The sequence below is a fragment of the Ursus arctos genome, unplaced genomic scaffold (assembly GCF_023065955.2).
Source record: "Ursus arctos isolate Adak ecotype North America unplaced genomic scaffold, UrsArc2.0 scaffold_6, whole genome shotgun sequence".
NCBI classification, from domain to species: domain Eukaryota; kingdom Metazoa; phylum Chordata; class Mammalia; order Carnivora; family Ursidae; genus Ursus; species Ursus arctos.
In genome coordinates this window covers 68,359,449-68,374,870 of record NW_026623078.1, presented here as the reverse complement: position 1 = coordinate 68,374,870, position 15,422 = coordinate 68,359,449, and the positions used below count along the sequence as shown (strand labels likewise).

The 15,422-nt window shown below is 35.5% G+C and overlaps 1 protein-coding gene across 2 annotated transcripts in view; it reads right to left on the bottom strand.

Moving 5' to 3' along the window:
- Window positions 1-1,841: 1,841 nt before the first annotated feature.
- The window catches only part of MTBP (MDM2 binding protein), a 77,924-nt gene continuing 64,343 nt past the window's right edge, over window positions 1,842-15,422 (bottom strand). For both annotated transcript variants that reach the window (XM_026495501.4, XM_048212592.2), the window contains exons 18-22: window positions 9,420-9,686; window positions 7,744-7,993; window positions 7,045-7,158; window positions 3,584-3,649; window positions 1,842-3,014 (exon numbers count right to left, since the gene is read on the bottom strand). In XM_026495501.4, the coding sequence (XP_026351286.1) occupies window positions 2,976-3,014; window positions 3,584-3,649; window positions 7,045-7,158; window positions 7,744-7,993; window positions 9,420-9,686 (736 nt within the window). In that variant the 3' untranslated portion in view covers window positions 1,842-2,975. The remainder of the gene's footprint in view (window positions 3,015-3,583; window positions 3,650-7,044; window positions 7,159-7,743; window positions 7,994-9,419; window positions 9,687-15,422) is intronic.

The window sequence follows — 15,422 nt, the reverse complement described above, 5'->3', positions numbered from 1 at the left end:
GTAAACTCAAAATGGAGGAAAGACCTAAATGTGAGACAGGAATTCATCAAAATCCTAGGGAAGAATGCAGGCAGCAACCTGCTTGACCTCGGCTGCAACAACTTGTTAGACACATCTCCAAAGGCAAGGGAAACAAAAGCAAAAATGAACTATTGGGACTTCATCAGGATAAAAAGCTTTTGCACAACAAAGAAAACAGTCGACAAAACTAAAAGGCAACCTACAGAATGAGAGAAGATATTTGCAAATGACTTATCAGATAAAGGGCTAGTGTCCAAACTCTATAAAGAACTTATCAAACTCAGCACCCAAAAAGCCAAAATCCAGTCAAGAAATGGGCAGAAGACATGAACAGACATTTCTCCAAAGACATACAAATGGCCAACAGGCATATGAAAAAATGCTCAACATCACTTGGCATCAGAGAAATATAAATCAAGACCACAATGAGATACCACCTCACACTGGTCAGAATGGCTAAAATTAACAAGTCAGGAATCAACAGGTCTTGGTGATGATGTGGAGAAAGGAGAGCTCTCTTACACTGCTGGTGGGAATGCAAACTGGTGTAGCCACTGTTGAAAACAGTATGGAAGTTCCTCAAAAAGTTAAAAATAAAGCTACCCTATGACCCAAAAATCACACTAGGTGTTTACCTAAAGGATACAAACATAGTGATTCAAAGTGGCACATGCACCCCAGTGTTTATAGCAGCAATGTCCACATTAGTCAAAATATGGGAAGAGCCCAGAGGTCCACTAACAGATGAATGGATAAAGAAGATGTAGTACATACATATATACAATGGAATATTACCCAGCCATCAAAAAGAACAAAATCTTGCCATTTGCAAGGACTTGGATAGAACTAAAGGGTATTACGCTAAACAAAACAAGTCAGTCAGAGAAAAACAAACATCACATCATTTCACTCATATGTGGAATTTAAGAAACAAAACAGATGAACATAGGTGAAGGGAAGGAAAAATAAAATAAGATGAAAACAGAGAGGGAGGCAAACCATAAGAGACTCTTAACTATAGGAAAAAATCTGAGGGTTACTGGAGGGGAGGTGGGTATTGGGATGGGGTAATTGGCTGATGGGCATTAAGGAGGGTACTTGATATAATGAGTACTGGGTGTTATATGCAACTAATGAATTGCTAAATTCTACCCCTGAAACTAACAGTGTATGTTAGCTAAATTAAATTTAAATGACAAATTTAAAAAATTAAGCTGGTATGAGTATTTAGTTCAATTTTTTGTATGACATAGGTTTTAATTTACCTTGGGTAAACAGGGGAATGGCTGAGTCATATGCTAAGTGTAAGCTGAATTTTATAAGAAAGTCAAATATTGTCCAAAATGATCATAGCATTATCCTTTTCCCCCAGCAATGCATGAGATTTCCGAATGTTCCACATAGTCACCAAGACATGGTATCATCAGTTTTAAAATTGTATCCATTCTAGTGGGTGTTTAGAGGCATCTCATTATGGTTTTAATTTGCCTTCCCTTAATGATTGATAATACTGAACTTCTTTTCATGTGTTTATTGCCATTCCTGTATCTTCTTTTGTGAAATATTTTTTTCAACTCCTTGCCTATTAAAAAAAAAAAAAACTTTAGGTAATGTCTTATTATTAAACTGTGAAGGTTCTTTATATATTCTAACTAAAATTCTCATCATCCTATTTTCAGTCATCAAAAAAGTAAACAGGGACTCTGCTGGTTGGTGTCCAAACTAATTTCTCAGAAAGACAGTCTGGAAATATTAAGATCAATCTTAAGACCCATGAATTCCACTCCTAAAAAATTATACTAAGGAAATAATCAGTGATGTATTAGGAAGATTCATTACAGTTTTATTTATAATAGGGAAAAAGTGAGGCTATACATCCAATAATGGGGATTGATTAAACAACTTGTGATTCCTTGGTATTATGCAGTAATTAAAATGATACATGATATAAAATTCATGATACATTGTTAAGTGAAAAGCAGGGTATAAAGTAATACATATATGCATTAAAAATACATACACACATATGGATGACCCCACTTAAAAATATTTTTAACATAATTACATATATATTTTTAAAATATCAACAGTGGTGGGGTGTGTGGGTGGCTCAGTTGGCTAAGCATCCGTCTTCGGCTCAGGTCATGATCTCAGGGTCTTGGGATCCAGCCCAAATCGGACTCCCTGCTCAGCAGGGAGTCTACTTCTCCCTCTCCTTCCCTACCCCCAACTCATGCTTACTCTCTCTCTCTCTCAAATAAATGAATAAAATGTTTTTAAAAAATATTAACAGTGGTTACATACAGATAGGCAATGTTGGAATTTTTTTTTTAACTCTGTTTTGTATTTTCTGCATTTCCCAGATTTTCTACCATGGGAAAATATCTTGTTTTCTGGCAGTCTCTACTTAGTCATTTTTACTATATCTTATTTTCACAATTTCTGCCCTGCTCCAACAGCAGTGGCTCTGGGGCGGGGGCAAGGGAAGATGGCTACCTGTGCGGATTTTTTACCAATATTTTCTACACCAGGAATCATCCAATTAAGTTATGCTGTTGGGTCACATGAGAAAAGCCACTGGCAATATCTTACTTGAAATTCAGTAATTTAAATAGGCCTAACAACAAAGACATTTACCAAGAAGAAAAGAAATAACATTTTCAATTTATTAAAAATTAAATAACCAAGAGTAAAAATTTAAAAACATATATAAAAATATTAACCTTAAAAATTAAAATAGAGTGAAACTATAAAATAAGTATACAATTAAAAAACACATTAACTGAGCATCCTCAAAACTAAATAAATATTGGATATTTATGAAATTCTTTAGAGATGGAATATCTATTCTTTGAATAAAGTTTGAAATTGGTTTATAATTTTCAAACTAAGGAAGGAAGTAGCAAATAATAGCTCTGCCCAATTTATAATTGTCCAAAGAGAAAGATTCTGTGTTATTTCTTGCTTGTCTTTTCTAACACCCATTCAATCACCTAGAAGGAGAAAAAATATGATATGGTTTACTTCTACTGAAAACACAAGGGACAGAAAAAGATACAATTAAAACTTTAACAGTATGGTAGAAAATTTAAAATAGAAAGTAACACGTCAAAATCCTAAAACACATTTTATCTTAAAAACACATTTTATTTTCTAACTGAAGAAAAGAAAACTGAAGCCGGATTTCTAGTGCGGGGTACAATAGCTGTCCTCACTGGACACAATAAAGCTTCTGCTCTGTTTTCTCACCTTTTTTTGCAATTGTTTTCGAAGGGTCAATAGAAAGAAATTAAACCAAACTTTGAAAACAACTAATCACAATGGATTAATTTTTCCAGCTCTTTGGATTATTTAAAAGAAGTTTCTCTTTCTTAACATCATCTTTAGAAACCCTTTTGTTAACAGAGCAGCTTATTAAGTACTCCTAAATGCTCTGTTTGCATTAGTCTATTATTAAGTATTTTAAAGAGAGTTCTTACACAGCATATATAATGGCATCGTGGCTACCCTGAAATAAAATAGCAATTTAATTGAATGTCGTTTCCTGCGAGTAATTATTTACCTGTACAGCATTGTTGTTTGCTGCTTTCTTCATTTCTTCAAATAGACCCCTTGAAGTTTTAAGATCCTAAAAATAACAAAATAAAGTTTTTCACAAGTTGTACGTTAAATTACAGAGAACAAGTCATTATTAAATAAACTTGAGATTATCCTAAATCATTCTACAAGTGTCCATGTGACTCAGGAAATACTACGAAAAAAATCAAAGTATTATAATTTAGCTCTACCCCCAAATATCAAGATACTCTAACAACAAAACACACATATGAATATCTGTCATTCCTTTTTTTTTAAAAAAAGATTTTATTTATTTATTTGAGAGAGAGAGAGGAAGAGAGTGTACAAGCAGGGGGATTGGCAGAGGGAGAGGGAGAACCAGGTTCCCTGCATAACAGGGCGTCTGACACGGGGCTCGATCCCAGGACCCTGGGATCATGACCTAAGCCGAAGGCAGATGCTTAACCGCTGAGCCACCCAGATGCTCCAAAACTTCTGTCATTCTAGCCTCATATTCCCAGCAGCACTGACCAAATCTAAGTCCCATCCTTGATTATGAGTATCCACTACTGCTTTGGTACACAGGAAATGAATATACAGTATTTGTATTATGTTTCGGATAAAATATCTTTTCTCTCTCCTCTTTTTTGGTTACTTTACTCTGCAACAAAAGGAATGACATAGGAAAGGAAAACTGAAATCTCTGCGTTTTAAAAAATATGATTATATCAAATTAGATTACAAAGTAAATTAAAAAAATCTAATCACATTTTAAAAAAGCAGTCCTCTGCCGTCCCTCTAAGTTATGCTTCCCAAGGAGAGAGAACCACTTTCAGTTCTTTCAGCTGTTTCCCTTATTTATACCTTCATGTTTCTAAATAACACGCTTATGCTGCTTTTTGATTTAGCAATTTTAGACAATGATCATTGTTAATCAGTTACAAAGGTATGGACTCAGGTCTCTGAACCCGGCCACCTCCCTCTTCTTCCTCTCAGTAACTGTTGCACCAGTTTTGATCAGTGAATAGTCAGTGTCTGCATTACTATACCTACGTAAATACAGGTCAGTCCTGAGCTAAGTAATGTTATTATAATTATCTTCTCATATTTTGTTTAACCTGTAGGTAAATTATATTTGCTTTAGTTTGCCATGTATCTAATTCTGGGTCCCCCCTGCCGAATGCTGTGATCAACTGTAGCAAACTTGTTTCAAATACTCAAATACACTGGATAATCTCTCAGTTCAGTTTTTCAAAAAATCTGATTTTCATTATTATTCTTATTTTTTCCTGTGGCGATCTTTCTCCCACAGCCTGCTCCGATTTGGTCTAACTGCTCCCTGGATTAGTTCTTATTTCTTGCCTCAGTCCCTGTTCTGCTATCTTCATCCTCTTGCAGATGCTTCCAAAGGGTATACGAATGACAGATTTTTTTCGACTTTTCACTTCTGAAATATCTCTAACGAATCCTCATACCTGATTGAATTTGTGACCGGGTATAACATACTAGGTAAATCAGTTTCCCTCAGATTGGAAGGTACTTTTCCACTGTCTTCTAGCATACAATATAACTTAATGTGGAGAAGTCCAATGCCATTCTGATTCTCAGTTCTTTATATGTAAACTTTCTTTCCTGAGAAGCTTTTGAGAGGTGTTCTCTCATTTCAGGAGGTATGGAATTCAACAATGAGGTAGCTTGTAGAACTGTCATTCACTGGGATCGACAAGCTATGTGCCCTTTCAATCATGGCACTTGTGTTCTTCAGTTCTGGAAAACTGTTAGATTTTTGATATTTTGCTCTCCTTTATTCTCTATTTTTAAAACTTCAATTAGCATATTAGATCTTCTGGATTAGTCCTCCCATTTCCTGATCCTATGTTTCATGTTTTTTGTCATCTGATTCTAATTTCTGGTAACTTTCTTAATCTCAACTATTCAGCCTATTAGATTGATTTTATCGTATTTTTAATTTCAAGGAGCTTTCATGTTTTGTATAGTTTCTGGAAACAGCATCCTGTTCCACCTTTATGGATGCAATTATCTTCTGAGAGAATTATAGTTTTTATGAAGTCTTCTATAGCTTCCTGCCCCTAAGAGATGCCTTCAGTCCTTTACATTTTGGCATCTCTTTTTTGCAAAAGTCTCAAAAGTCTGATGATCCTTGGCAGTCCAATCATACATAAAAATGAAAAATAGATCTTAGTGGAAGCTCTGTCTGGTGACTTTACAAGGCAGGGTTATTAGGAGGCCAATGGGTTTTTCCCCTGTGGCCTTTAATTCTTTTTTCTCCAGAGACCACTTCCTGTACTGTCACAGAGCTGGGGGAAGAGAAGCACAGGCAGTAGACCTCATAGTTACCCCTGTGGGAGAAGGACTTGCAGAGGAATTGCGGGCTCCCTACTTTACTTTGTAGATTTTTATTCAATTCCCCATCTTCCACCTGACACCACACCCCTGCTTTCCATGACACCCGGTGTCTTCAAATCTTAAGCACCTCAGAGACTGTGTCACTTGAAGTGGCTTGATTCTCACTGGCACCCCACTGGGCAGGCATTGAGGTTTGAACTTCTTTAACGCTGTGATACCACACTTCTGTGGGCTTTGTCTTGTTCAACAAGGGACTTAAACATTTTTTTCTCTCTTCTTCTCTTTGTTTTTGTACTTTTTTAAAATTTAATTTTTTTATTTTTTATTTTTTTAAAGATTTTATTTATTTATTTGACAGAGAGAGAGAGACAACCAGCGAGAGAGGGAACACAAGCAGGGGGAGTGGGAGAGGAAGAAGCAGGCTCCTAGCGGAGCAGGGAGCCCGATGTGGGGCTCAATCCCAGGACCCTAGGATCACGCCCTGAGCCGAAGGCAGATGCTTAACGACTGAGCCACTCAGGCGCCCTGTTTTTGTACTTTAATACCATCTTTCTTGAGAGATTTTAGAAAGAAGGCGAATTGAATGCATGTGGTCAATCTGTAGGTTTACCAGGAACCCACACAAAACTGTGATTAGAGTCAAAAACTCTTAACTGGAGATAATCTAAAACCATCTAAGTTTTATAGAAGCATCATCTGAGGGGCTGATCTGTCCAGTGTGTCACAACTAGCCGATAATGGACCCAAAATTATAAATGGGGTATTCTGATACCCATTCCAGTTGCCTTTTTACTATATACTAAAATTACTAATTAAACATGGTTTGAAGCTTATTATCAACTTAAGTCAAAGACTTGTTAGGGAAATAATAAGGATACCAGTTAAAATGCAGTTTTCTGTATGGGAAGACAAAAAAATCAAACAAGTCAGATATAAAATATTTTGACTCCAATTTTTCTAACTACATGTAAAAAAAAAATATCTGGAAACAAGTTATAAGCTATCATTGTAAAAAACACTCACTAAACATTACTTTATGTCAAAGAGGAACGTCAGAACATGACTTCAATTTTGCTGTTAGTAGAGAAGACACCGTACCTTCAGATACAACTTGGAGATCTCAAAGAGACGGTGGCTGCATGCAGTGAAACACCCATGAGCCTCAGTAATGCTGTGTTTCTTCAGGGTTTCCGTAACTACCTCTTTCAGTATCTTGAATAGAACACAACATATGACTAATATTTCTTGGAAAAGGTACAAACATATTATTTCATCTTTAGAGTTCAGTTGTGTGAATTACATAAGCATGTAACTATGTGAAAGATAAGTTCATTAGGACAAAACAACTGAAAAAAAAAAAAGAGATCTGGAACAGTTACATGGTCATACATGTCACCAGATATCTGTTAGGAAGAAATGACTGGAATATCTTAAGAGGAATTCGAATCATGAGTTCTGAATCAAAATCTGGGTGTAAAAGCTACACGTTAGGGATATACATGGGGGTGTACTTATTTTTTACTATGGAAAATTTCAAACACTGGGAAGCAGAACATTTTATAACAAATCCCTATTTTGATAGATCAACCAGTTTCAATGAGGATCAATTTATAGCTAATTTTGTTTCATTTACACCTCTGCCCACTTACCCATTACCCTTCTTATACTGGATTGTTTTAAAGCACATTATAGATACCATTTCATTTCACTCATAAAATTTTAGACATACAGTTTAAATGAAACAAATAAAGGAATTTCTTCCCATGTAGAACTAAGAGACAGGAAATAAATCTTTACCCGTGTGTGTTTCTGTGATCTTGATTCCTTAATTTGCCTTGACGTTTTTGATCCATGCACACTTTTTTGACCTGAACTGGCCTTTGTAGTGACTTTTGGAGTTTCATAGCTTAGAACTGGAAGTGACGGACAAGCCAGAGAGAACGATCGCTCTGCTCGGGGTTTTCTGGATGTCACTGCATCAGGATGATGATTAGTATTGCCACTTGTTTGAGAAAGAAGAGAATCTGAACTTTCAGATTTCACAAGTCTATTGTGGAGAAATATATCAAAAACACAGATTAAGTGAATCAACCATGAGTACATTTTTCTGTCCTAAATGTGACCACTACATCCACTGAAACATAAATCCATGAAAAGCAAACAAAATTTCTTGCTACTACTGCTTTAAATAAGTAATGTCACATCATACTATAAAGTTGCTCTCTTCTTCATGAGTGACTAAAACATACAAAGCAAGGAATAACTAGAATTCTAGCAACAAGAGGTATCGCTGTCGCCCTCCCCAACAATTTGTAATTCCTCACATCAATCAGCTCTGGCACTCCAGGTGGTGAAGTCTGTACATTTAATAATCATCTGTTAAATACTTATACTTTTCTATGAAGATAATTTTGACAAAGACACCGCAACCTATACTTACTATACCTATGCAATTACCTGGGCAAAATAAATAAGTGTTAAATACAATAAAACTATAAAATTGGCTCATATTTCAATCTTTCTAAAATGTTATTTTTCCTTTTATAAGATCGGGTCTCATATCCTTCAATTCTGCTAACCCACAGCCCACAGTGTACTTTCTCTTCTGGAACACATGCCTTTTTATTAGTCACAAGTCACAAATAAGAAATATTGTTACAAAATACAGTATCAGAAACCTTAACGGATTTGCTGTTTAGTATTATCACGTATAAAAAGTACCATGAATTTGCAAAGTTGCATAAAAACAATTTAGTTATTCCATATCAGGGAAATAGTATTCTAATATTTTTAACTGCTCAAAAAAAAAAAGATTTAAAAACCTCATTCTAACAATATTTTAAACTTTTTGAAAGATTTACATACATAAGAATTTAAGAGTTGCTTTAGATGCTAAAGACCTAAATTTGACAAAGGTCCTAAAGATATATAAATTCAACGGAAATGAGGGTGTTTACGAAAACTTCTGTTCCAGTATATGGACATTTCACTTAGCTAGCAAGAAAAGGATCTGGAAAAGTTTCATATAATATTGTGTAGTGTTTAAAGCTATATCTCACAGAAACAATGCTTAAGAGGCCAAGGCAGGCAGAAAGCAGTGCAAGAAGGCAGGAAGAGCCAGCAGGAAAGCTGTCATCCCCAAACACCCTCTTCAATAAAGCAGCTCCGCTACTTAATCTATCGGATCAGATCTCGGGTGTTCCACGGCTTCACAACTTGACAACCCATCGTGCTAATGGACTGTGTATTAGTAAAGAAAGTAAGAAATTGTGTTTTTTCCAAGTCATTTCTTTTTATAACTTATAAGCGTAATCATAACTGCTCAAATAAAAACAAAATTCCTGATATGAAGGAATTAATCTATGATTTATGCAGGAAGCTACTTAAAAACAGGAAAGACTAATTTGAAAAAAAAGATTAGGGACTAACACACTTTCTGTCAAGAGACTATTTTTATGCACTTAATAGATCACCTTTTTTGCGGATAAAGGCCGTTCAGATCTTTTGATCTTCTTTTCAATCGGGATACTTCAGTTCGGAGTTCGCTTTGTAACGCTTCTCCATCAGGGACACTTCCAGGCTCTGACAAGACGGCAGGTGATGGAAGAGGGCTCAACACCGTGGGGACCGGAAAACTTTCTCTGGTGCAGGTGGTTTGGGTTTCATAACGGATAAGACGAGACTGAAGTTCAGAAAATCCCCCATCTCTTTCTAATGCTTTTCGGTCATCCAAGCAATATCTAAACAAGAGAAAGACCTTAAAATCACAGGCTCCACAACAGCCACAGGCTTTTCCCTGCCAAGGAAAGAGCAAAACATTTACTCGAAAACCTCTTACTTAACTTTCTAATAATGGTTGGAGGGTTGAGTGAATGGCCAACTTCTCTCACAAGTTCAGTTTTTCTAGCCTGCTAGATGACACGGCAAAAGAATTAAAAATTTGAAGTACGATCTGATTCCTCTTTGACTATTTCTGGGCAACAGATTAAGTTAATCCTCTGGCTTATTTTCAAAATAACAGAGTTTCTGTTTTAATACTCTTTAAATCTCTACCAACCTCCGATCCCTCAGCATGGCTGATGTGTAACAACATGAAATGCTGACTTCTCTTAGAAAGGGCAAGTTTATTTTCAACAAAAAGATGAAAAGGGTATAAAGGTATTCTAACTGGCTCACCAAAAACCGCTCAGAACATTTTGAATTTTTCTTTGAAACTCACTTCCCCCTTACTGCTGATTGACAGATTTTTCTTCAAACACTTCAGCCGTCCCTGTGCATCTGGTTTCTAGCTAAATCTGATTCAAGGAATCAAGGAGATGTTAGCTCAGGGAATGCTTCTGGACTTAAATCCCATGTTGTCAAGTACAACAAATAAGCATATCAGGAAAATCGCCTATGAGATACGTGAACTTGGACAACTCTGCACTTTCTCCTCTGCTACAGCTGCATTAGGGAAACACAAACAGCTTCACAGATGTGATGGGAGGACGAGTAAAATCAAAACCTTTCTCTGTTATCTGTCCTCTTGACTTGTAAAATTCTAAGAGGCTCCCTAAAATCGGAACTTTGGGTCCATAAGCTTTTGGCTCAACTCCCAAGGAGTATATCATTACCCTAATATCTGATTGCCTGGTAGAAGTTTTAGGGACTTTTTCTTTCCCTTGTGACACTTTCATATTTGATTTCTAAGAGCTGGAATCCCTCGATTTAAATTTGGCTCCACCACTGGTGAGCTGTTTGAACTTAGCCAAATCATTTAATTTTATCCGTGCTTCTGCTGGCCTCCTCTGCAAAATGAGATTTATAGCAGTCAGCCCCAAGAGCTACTGTGAGGGTTCCTTACATGTTCCTTGCGGACATGTAGGCAGCGCCCGGAATAGAGGTAAGCAAAGCAGTCAATAAATGTATGCTGCTGTTGCTCTTATTATTATTATTATTAGCAGGTTTATATCCTACCAAAGCAAATCTTATAGTGTGCATATTATTTAAAAAGCTGTCCAGGTGGGTTCTAAAGCATAACTAGGACTGAAAAATTATCGATCTAACCCAGCAGTTTAATTTAACAGGGGAGAACACTGAGCTCCTAAGTCAGAATGGGAAGTGGTGACAGAACCCAGGTCTCTCAGTTCTGTAACATTCTTGCTCTAGTCTGTTATTTAATAAAACACATTTCATTAAAAACCAGCAGTAACTGTAAGGATTACTGATGAGTCCTATTTCTCTCCTGGGCAACTGACAGAATCAAAAGTAAAATCAAGAACCATGAGTGTCAAGAAAGGTTCTAGGCAAGAGGCAATGTAATGCCTGATGAGCCTATAGAAAATTTTTGAGAAAAAATGATACAGTCTGACTCCAAATGAGTATTTTTTTCTACTCTGAGATTTTGAATCTAACATGCAGATATTTTCCTTCCAGTTTTAACATCTCTTGATCACAGTTGCTCATAATGTCATTCCTTCAACTGAATTATGTGCACTGTGCCTATTGACTTTGCTATTTAAAATGTCTTCAAATGATTATACTATGATCTGGCACTGAAACAAAAAGTACTTTGTAAATAATAAAAGAACCGAAACAGAGAGGCAGGGTGCATATTTGATATTAGTGAAGTAAATATCCATAGTTGGATGAATGACTACACTTCTATATTTTCTTGCAAAACAATAACCAAATGCTTTACGCATCCAAAGAAAGAAAAATACCTTCAAGAAGATGAAGTTATTTTTGTTTGGTAACTACATAATAGGCAAGATATTTCTTAGCACACACCAATGTCAACGAAGGCAGGAGAAACTGCCAGATCTCTTGGAATAGATGAAAGAAATTGGAAACCAACAGGAGGCTGGTGTGGCCACCCATCACAGTTTGACAGCAGAGTTTAATTTGCTGTTAAAGAAAACAGTGAATCTCACAATCAATGGTATCTAACACTCCAGGATAAAATAGATGGAAAAACAAAAAGTCAACAGTGGAGCTATTTCATTTTGCCTTAAGAAAACATTGATTTGCACTTGAATAGTTTATATATTTTTTCCAAATATGCTTTATGTCTGGGTATAGGAAGAGCTCAAGGATTCCAAAGGCTTATAGCAACATGAAGAAGAGAGAACTCTCCTTTCAGCTTCGTAATTACTTTGACATGTCCCAATAGAATTTTGTTTCAAGTAGATTCATTATCTATGTTGAACATAAATAAGACCCCTTTCCCCCTCTCCCACTATATGCTCAAACCTTCTTGAAAAAAGCGTGTTCCTGGATTCACTGAGCTCACCTCCTATAACCTCCTCAGTTTGATCTCAATGTCCCCAGGTTAAGGAGCACAAATTTAGAGTAAAGAAAACGGAGTCACTGAAAGATTTGTTTATAGGGGTAGGTAGTTCCTACTGCTTATCTTAAAGTCTTCAAAGTCTTACTTCAATTGTTTTTCCACACAGACAGAAGTGTAATGTCATTGTGTGTATCGACATGCTGTTCCTTGTTACCGCTGAGGAGTATTGCTTTGTGTACATATGCCAGTTTATCTATTCTGTTGATGTACACCTAGGCTGTTTCCAGTTTGGGGCGATTACAGATAAAACTATGATCTTGTTCAAGACTTCTCGTGGAGTTGTGTTTTCATTTCTCTTAGGAAAATGCCTAGTATTGGAACTTCTGAACTGTACGATCTGAGTATATTTAGTTTCATGAGAAACTTCCAGATCCTTTTCTGGAGTAGAGATATCACTTTATACTCCCGCAAGCAATGTACTACAGTTCTAACTGTTCCATGTACTCGTCACTATTCGCCAGTCTTCAATTAGAGCCATTTTGGTGACTGTACAGAATTTTATGGATGTATTATAATGTATTTATCCAAGCCCCTATAGTTAAGACATTTCCACTGTTTCCTATTTTAAATAACATCATGGAAAATACCCTTGCATAATAACTTTCAGTGTATACCACTTTTTTTTCCATTAAGCTAAATTAATCAATCTGATGTTATAAACATTTGCATGGGTTTTGGTAAATTACTGAACAGCTCTCCAGACAGGTTGCTGCAATTTATACTCTATGAGCTGGCTTACTCATTTATGTTCCTTCACCACTAACATGATTTCATAAGTGAAAAGCATCCTCACTCTTGTTTCAATTTACATTAAGAATGTAAATTAAAAAGCAAATTTTAAAAAGTTGATAAAAACAACTTGTCATGTGTATCAGTCATTTGTATTTCCTCTTTGGTAAACAATGGTTCAAGATTTTGCCAGCTTTTCCCTTGGAGCACTTATTTTACTTTCTTATTTATTTGTAAGCAATCTTTTTTTTTTAAAGATTTTATTTAGTTATTTGTTTGAGAGAGAGAGAAAGCAAGCGAGCGAGGAGGGGGAGGAACAGAGGGCGATCTCAAGTGGACTCCAGTGCTGACTGTGGAGCTGACTCGGGGCTCAATCCATGACCCTGAGACCACATCCTGAGCTGAAATCAAGTCAGACGCTTAGCTGACTGAGCCACCCAGGCGCCCCAGCTTTCTTTAATTATAAAACAAAATACCTTCTCATTTATGTTAAAAAATATTTTCCTCAGCTTAATCCTTAGTTTAAGGATTTCTTTTGTTTCTGTTGATTATTGACATTGCTGTTTTAAAATTAGGACAAATCTATCATTCTTTTCGTTTTTGGTTTCTTCCTCTGTTAGAATAAATTAAAAAAGTCTTCCCTACACTTAGAACAGATTTTCCCCTACATTTTATGCTAGTTCTTTTCTTTCACAGTTTGTCACTTTTAACTCTGAATACATCTGCAATGTATTTTGATATTTGGTGTGAACTGAGAATCATCTTTAATTAATTTATTTTATTTGCATATTTAATCATACTCTCACTACTATCTACTGAATATTTCCTCTTTTGCCCGCTGATTGAAATATTTCCTCTATTAGATCATATTCTTATGTATACTTGCTTTTTTCCTTGGATTTCCTATTTAGTTCCTGTAATTATAATAGTTTTATAATAAAATTTTCTGGTTATATGATAAAATTAATCTCATTCTTTAAGTAAAAGGAAGGAGGCTTCTTACCAGATAAATTATAGAATTATTTCACCCAAAGGCTCAGAGTTGTTAAGAATTATATTAAATATTTACATTTAAAATTAAATGTAAAAATGTAAAAAAATGTAAAAAAAAACTAATTCCTTCAGAATATGGAATCTGTGCATAGGGAAACAAAGCATGTTTCCCCTAAGTAATCAACGTTGCTTTTATGTCCCCTAATATAGGTTATTTGCATTTTTTTCCATTCTACATTTCTTGCAAAAATACTTCTAATATTTATGGTTTTATTGCTATTTTAAATGAGATCTTTTCTCGGAGTGTTTACAATTGGAAATGGCTGGTTTAGAGGTAAACTAGGCTTTTTAATATGTATTTTATCACTGGTCACTTTTCAAATTTACTACTTCTAATAATTTGTGAAGTCTCTTCTCTGAGAAATGAAAAATAAAAACAAAAAAATACTTCTTATGGTCTCCTTTTCAATACTCTTTTAAAAAGTTTCTAACTCTTTTAAACTCTCTAGTTTTCCTTATTTTAACTAACCAAAATGACGATTAAAACAAACATTCAGCACAATGGGTGAAAAAGAAAAAAGCAGTGATAGCAGGTATCTTTTTCTTACATCTGACTTTAGTGGGGAATTTAATTCTGATGCTTGAAAATAAAATAACTGAATATTTTGCCTCTAGTGTCAAACTAACATACAAACTCTTTAAATGACATAAATCTTATTTAAACATAGCAAGGAAACTAAACATTCTTAGACTGACTTGTTGGGTGGCCTTCCATACCTTCCATATTTTCTCCATTGTACCATCATCGTTCCAATGTGCCCAAGCTAGAATCCCTAAAGAAAATCTTGCCATCTTCTTTCTCATCCCCAACTTCTAAATGGTCTAAAGTTCTTTGGATAGCTACAAGTTTGTATTCTCTTTCCTGTTTTCACTGCCTGATAGCATTTTAGTCCTTCAACATCTCCTGCTTGAAATAATTCAACTCAATTTATCAAAAGCCAATGAGATTTCTTTCAATGGCACAAACCCAAGCATATAATCTCATGCTTTAAAAATAAAGGTCTTTTACTTCTCAAAAATAAAGATCATCTCCCTTCCATGTCACTAGTGACCTTCACGACTTCATGATCTGGTCTTATTATAGTATAATATGTTTCTCACTCTTATTCAAAAATAAAAATCTAGGGGCATCTGGGTGGTTCGGTGGGTTAAACAGCTGCCTTCGGCTCAGGTTGGACTCTGGGATCAAGTCCACCATCGGGCTCCCTGCTCAGTGGGGAGTCTGCTTCTCCCTCTGCCCCTTCCCCCTGCTCATGCAAGCTCTCTCTCTCTCTCTCTCTCTCTCTCAAATAAATAAAATCTTTAAAAAATAAAAATAAATAAAAATAAAAAATGAAAAATAAAGGTAAAAATGTAGTTTATCTTC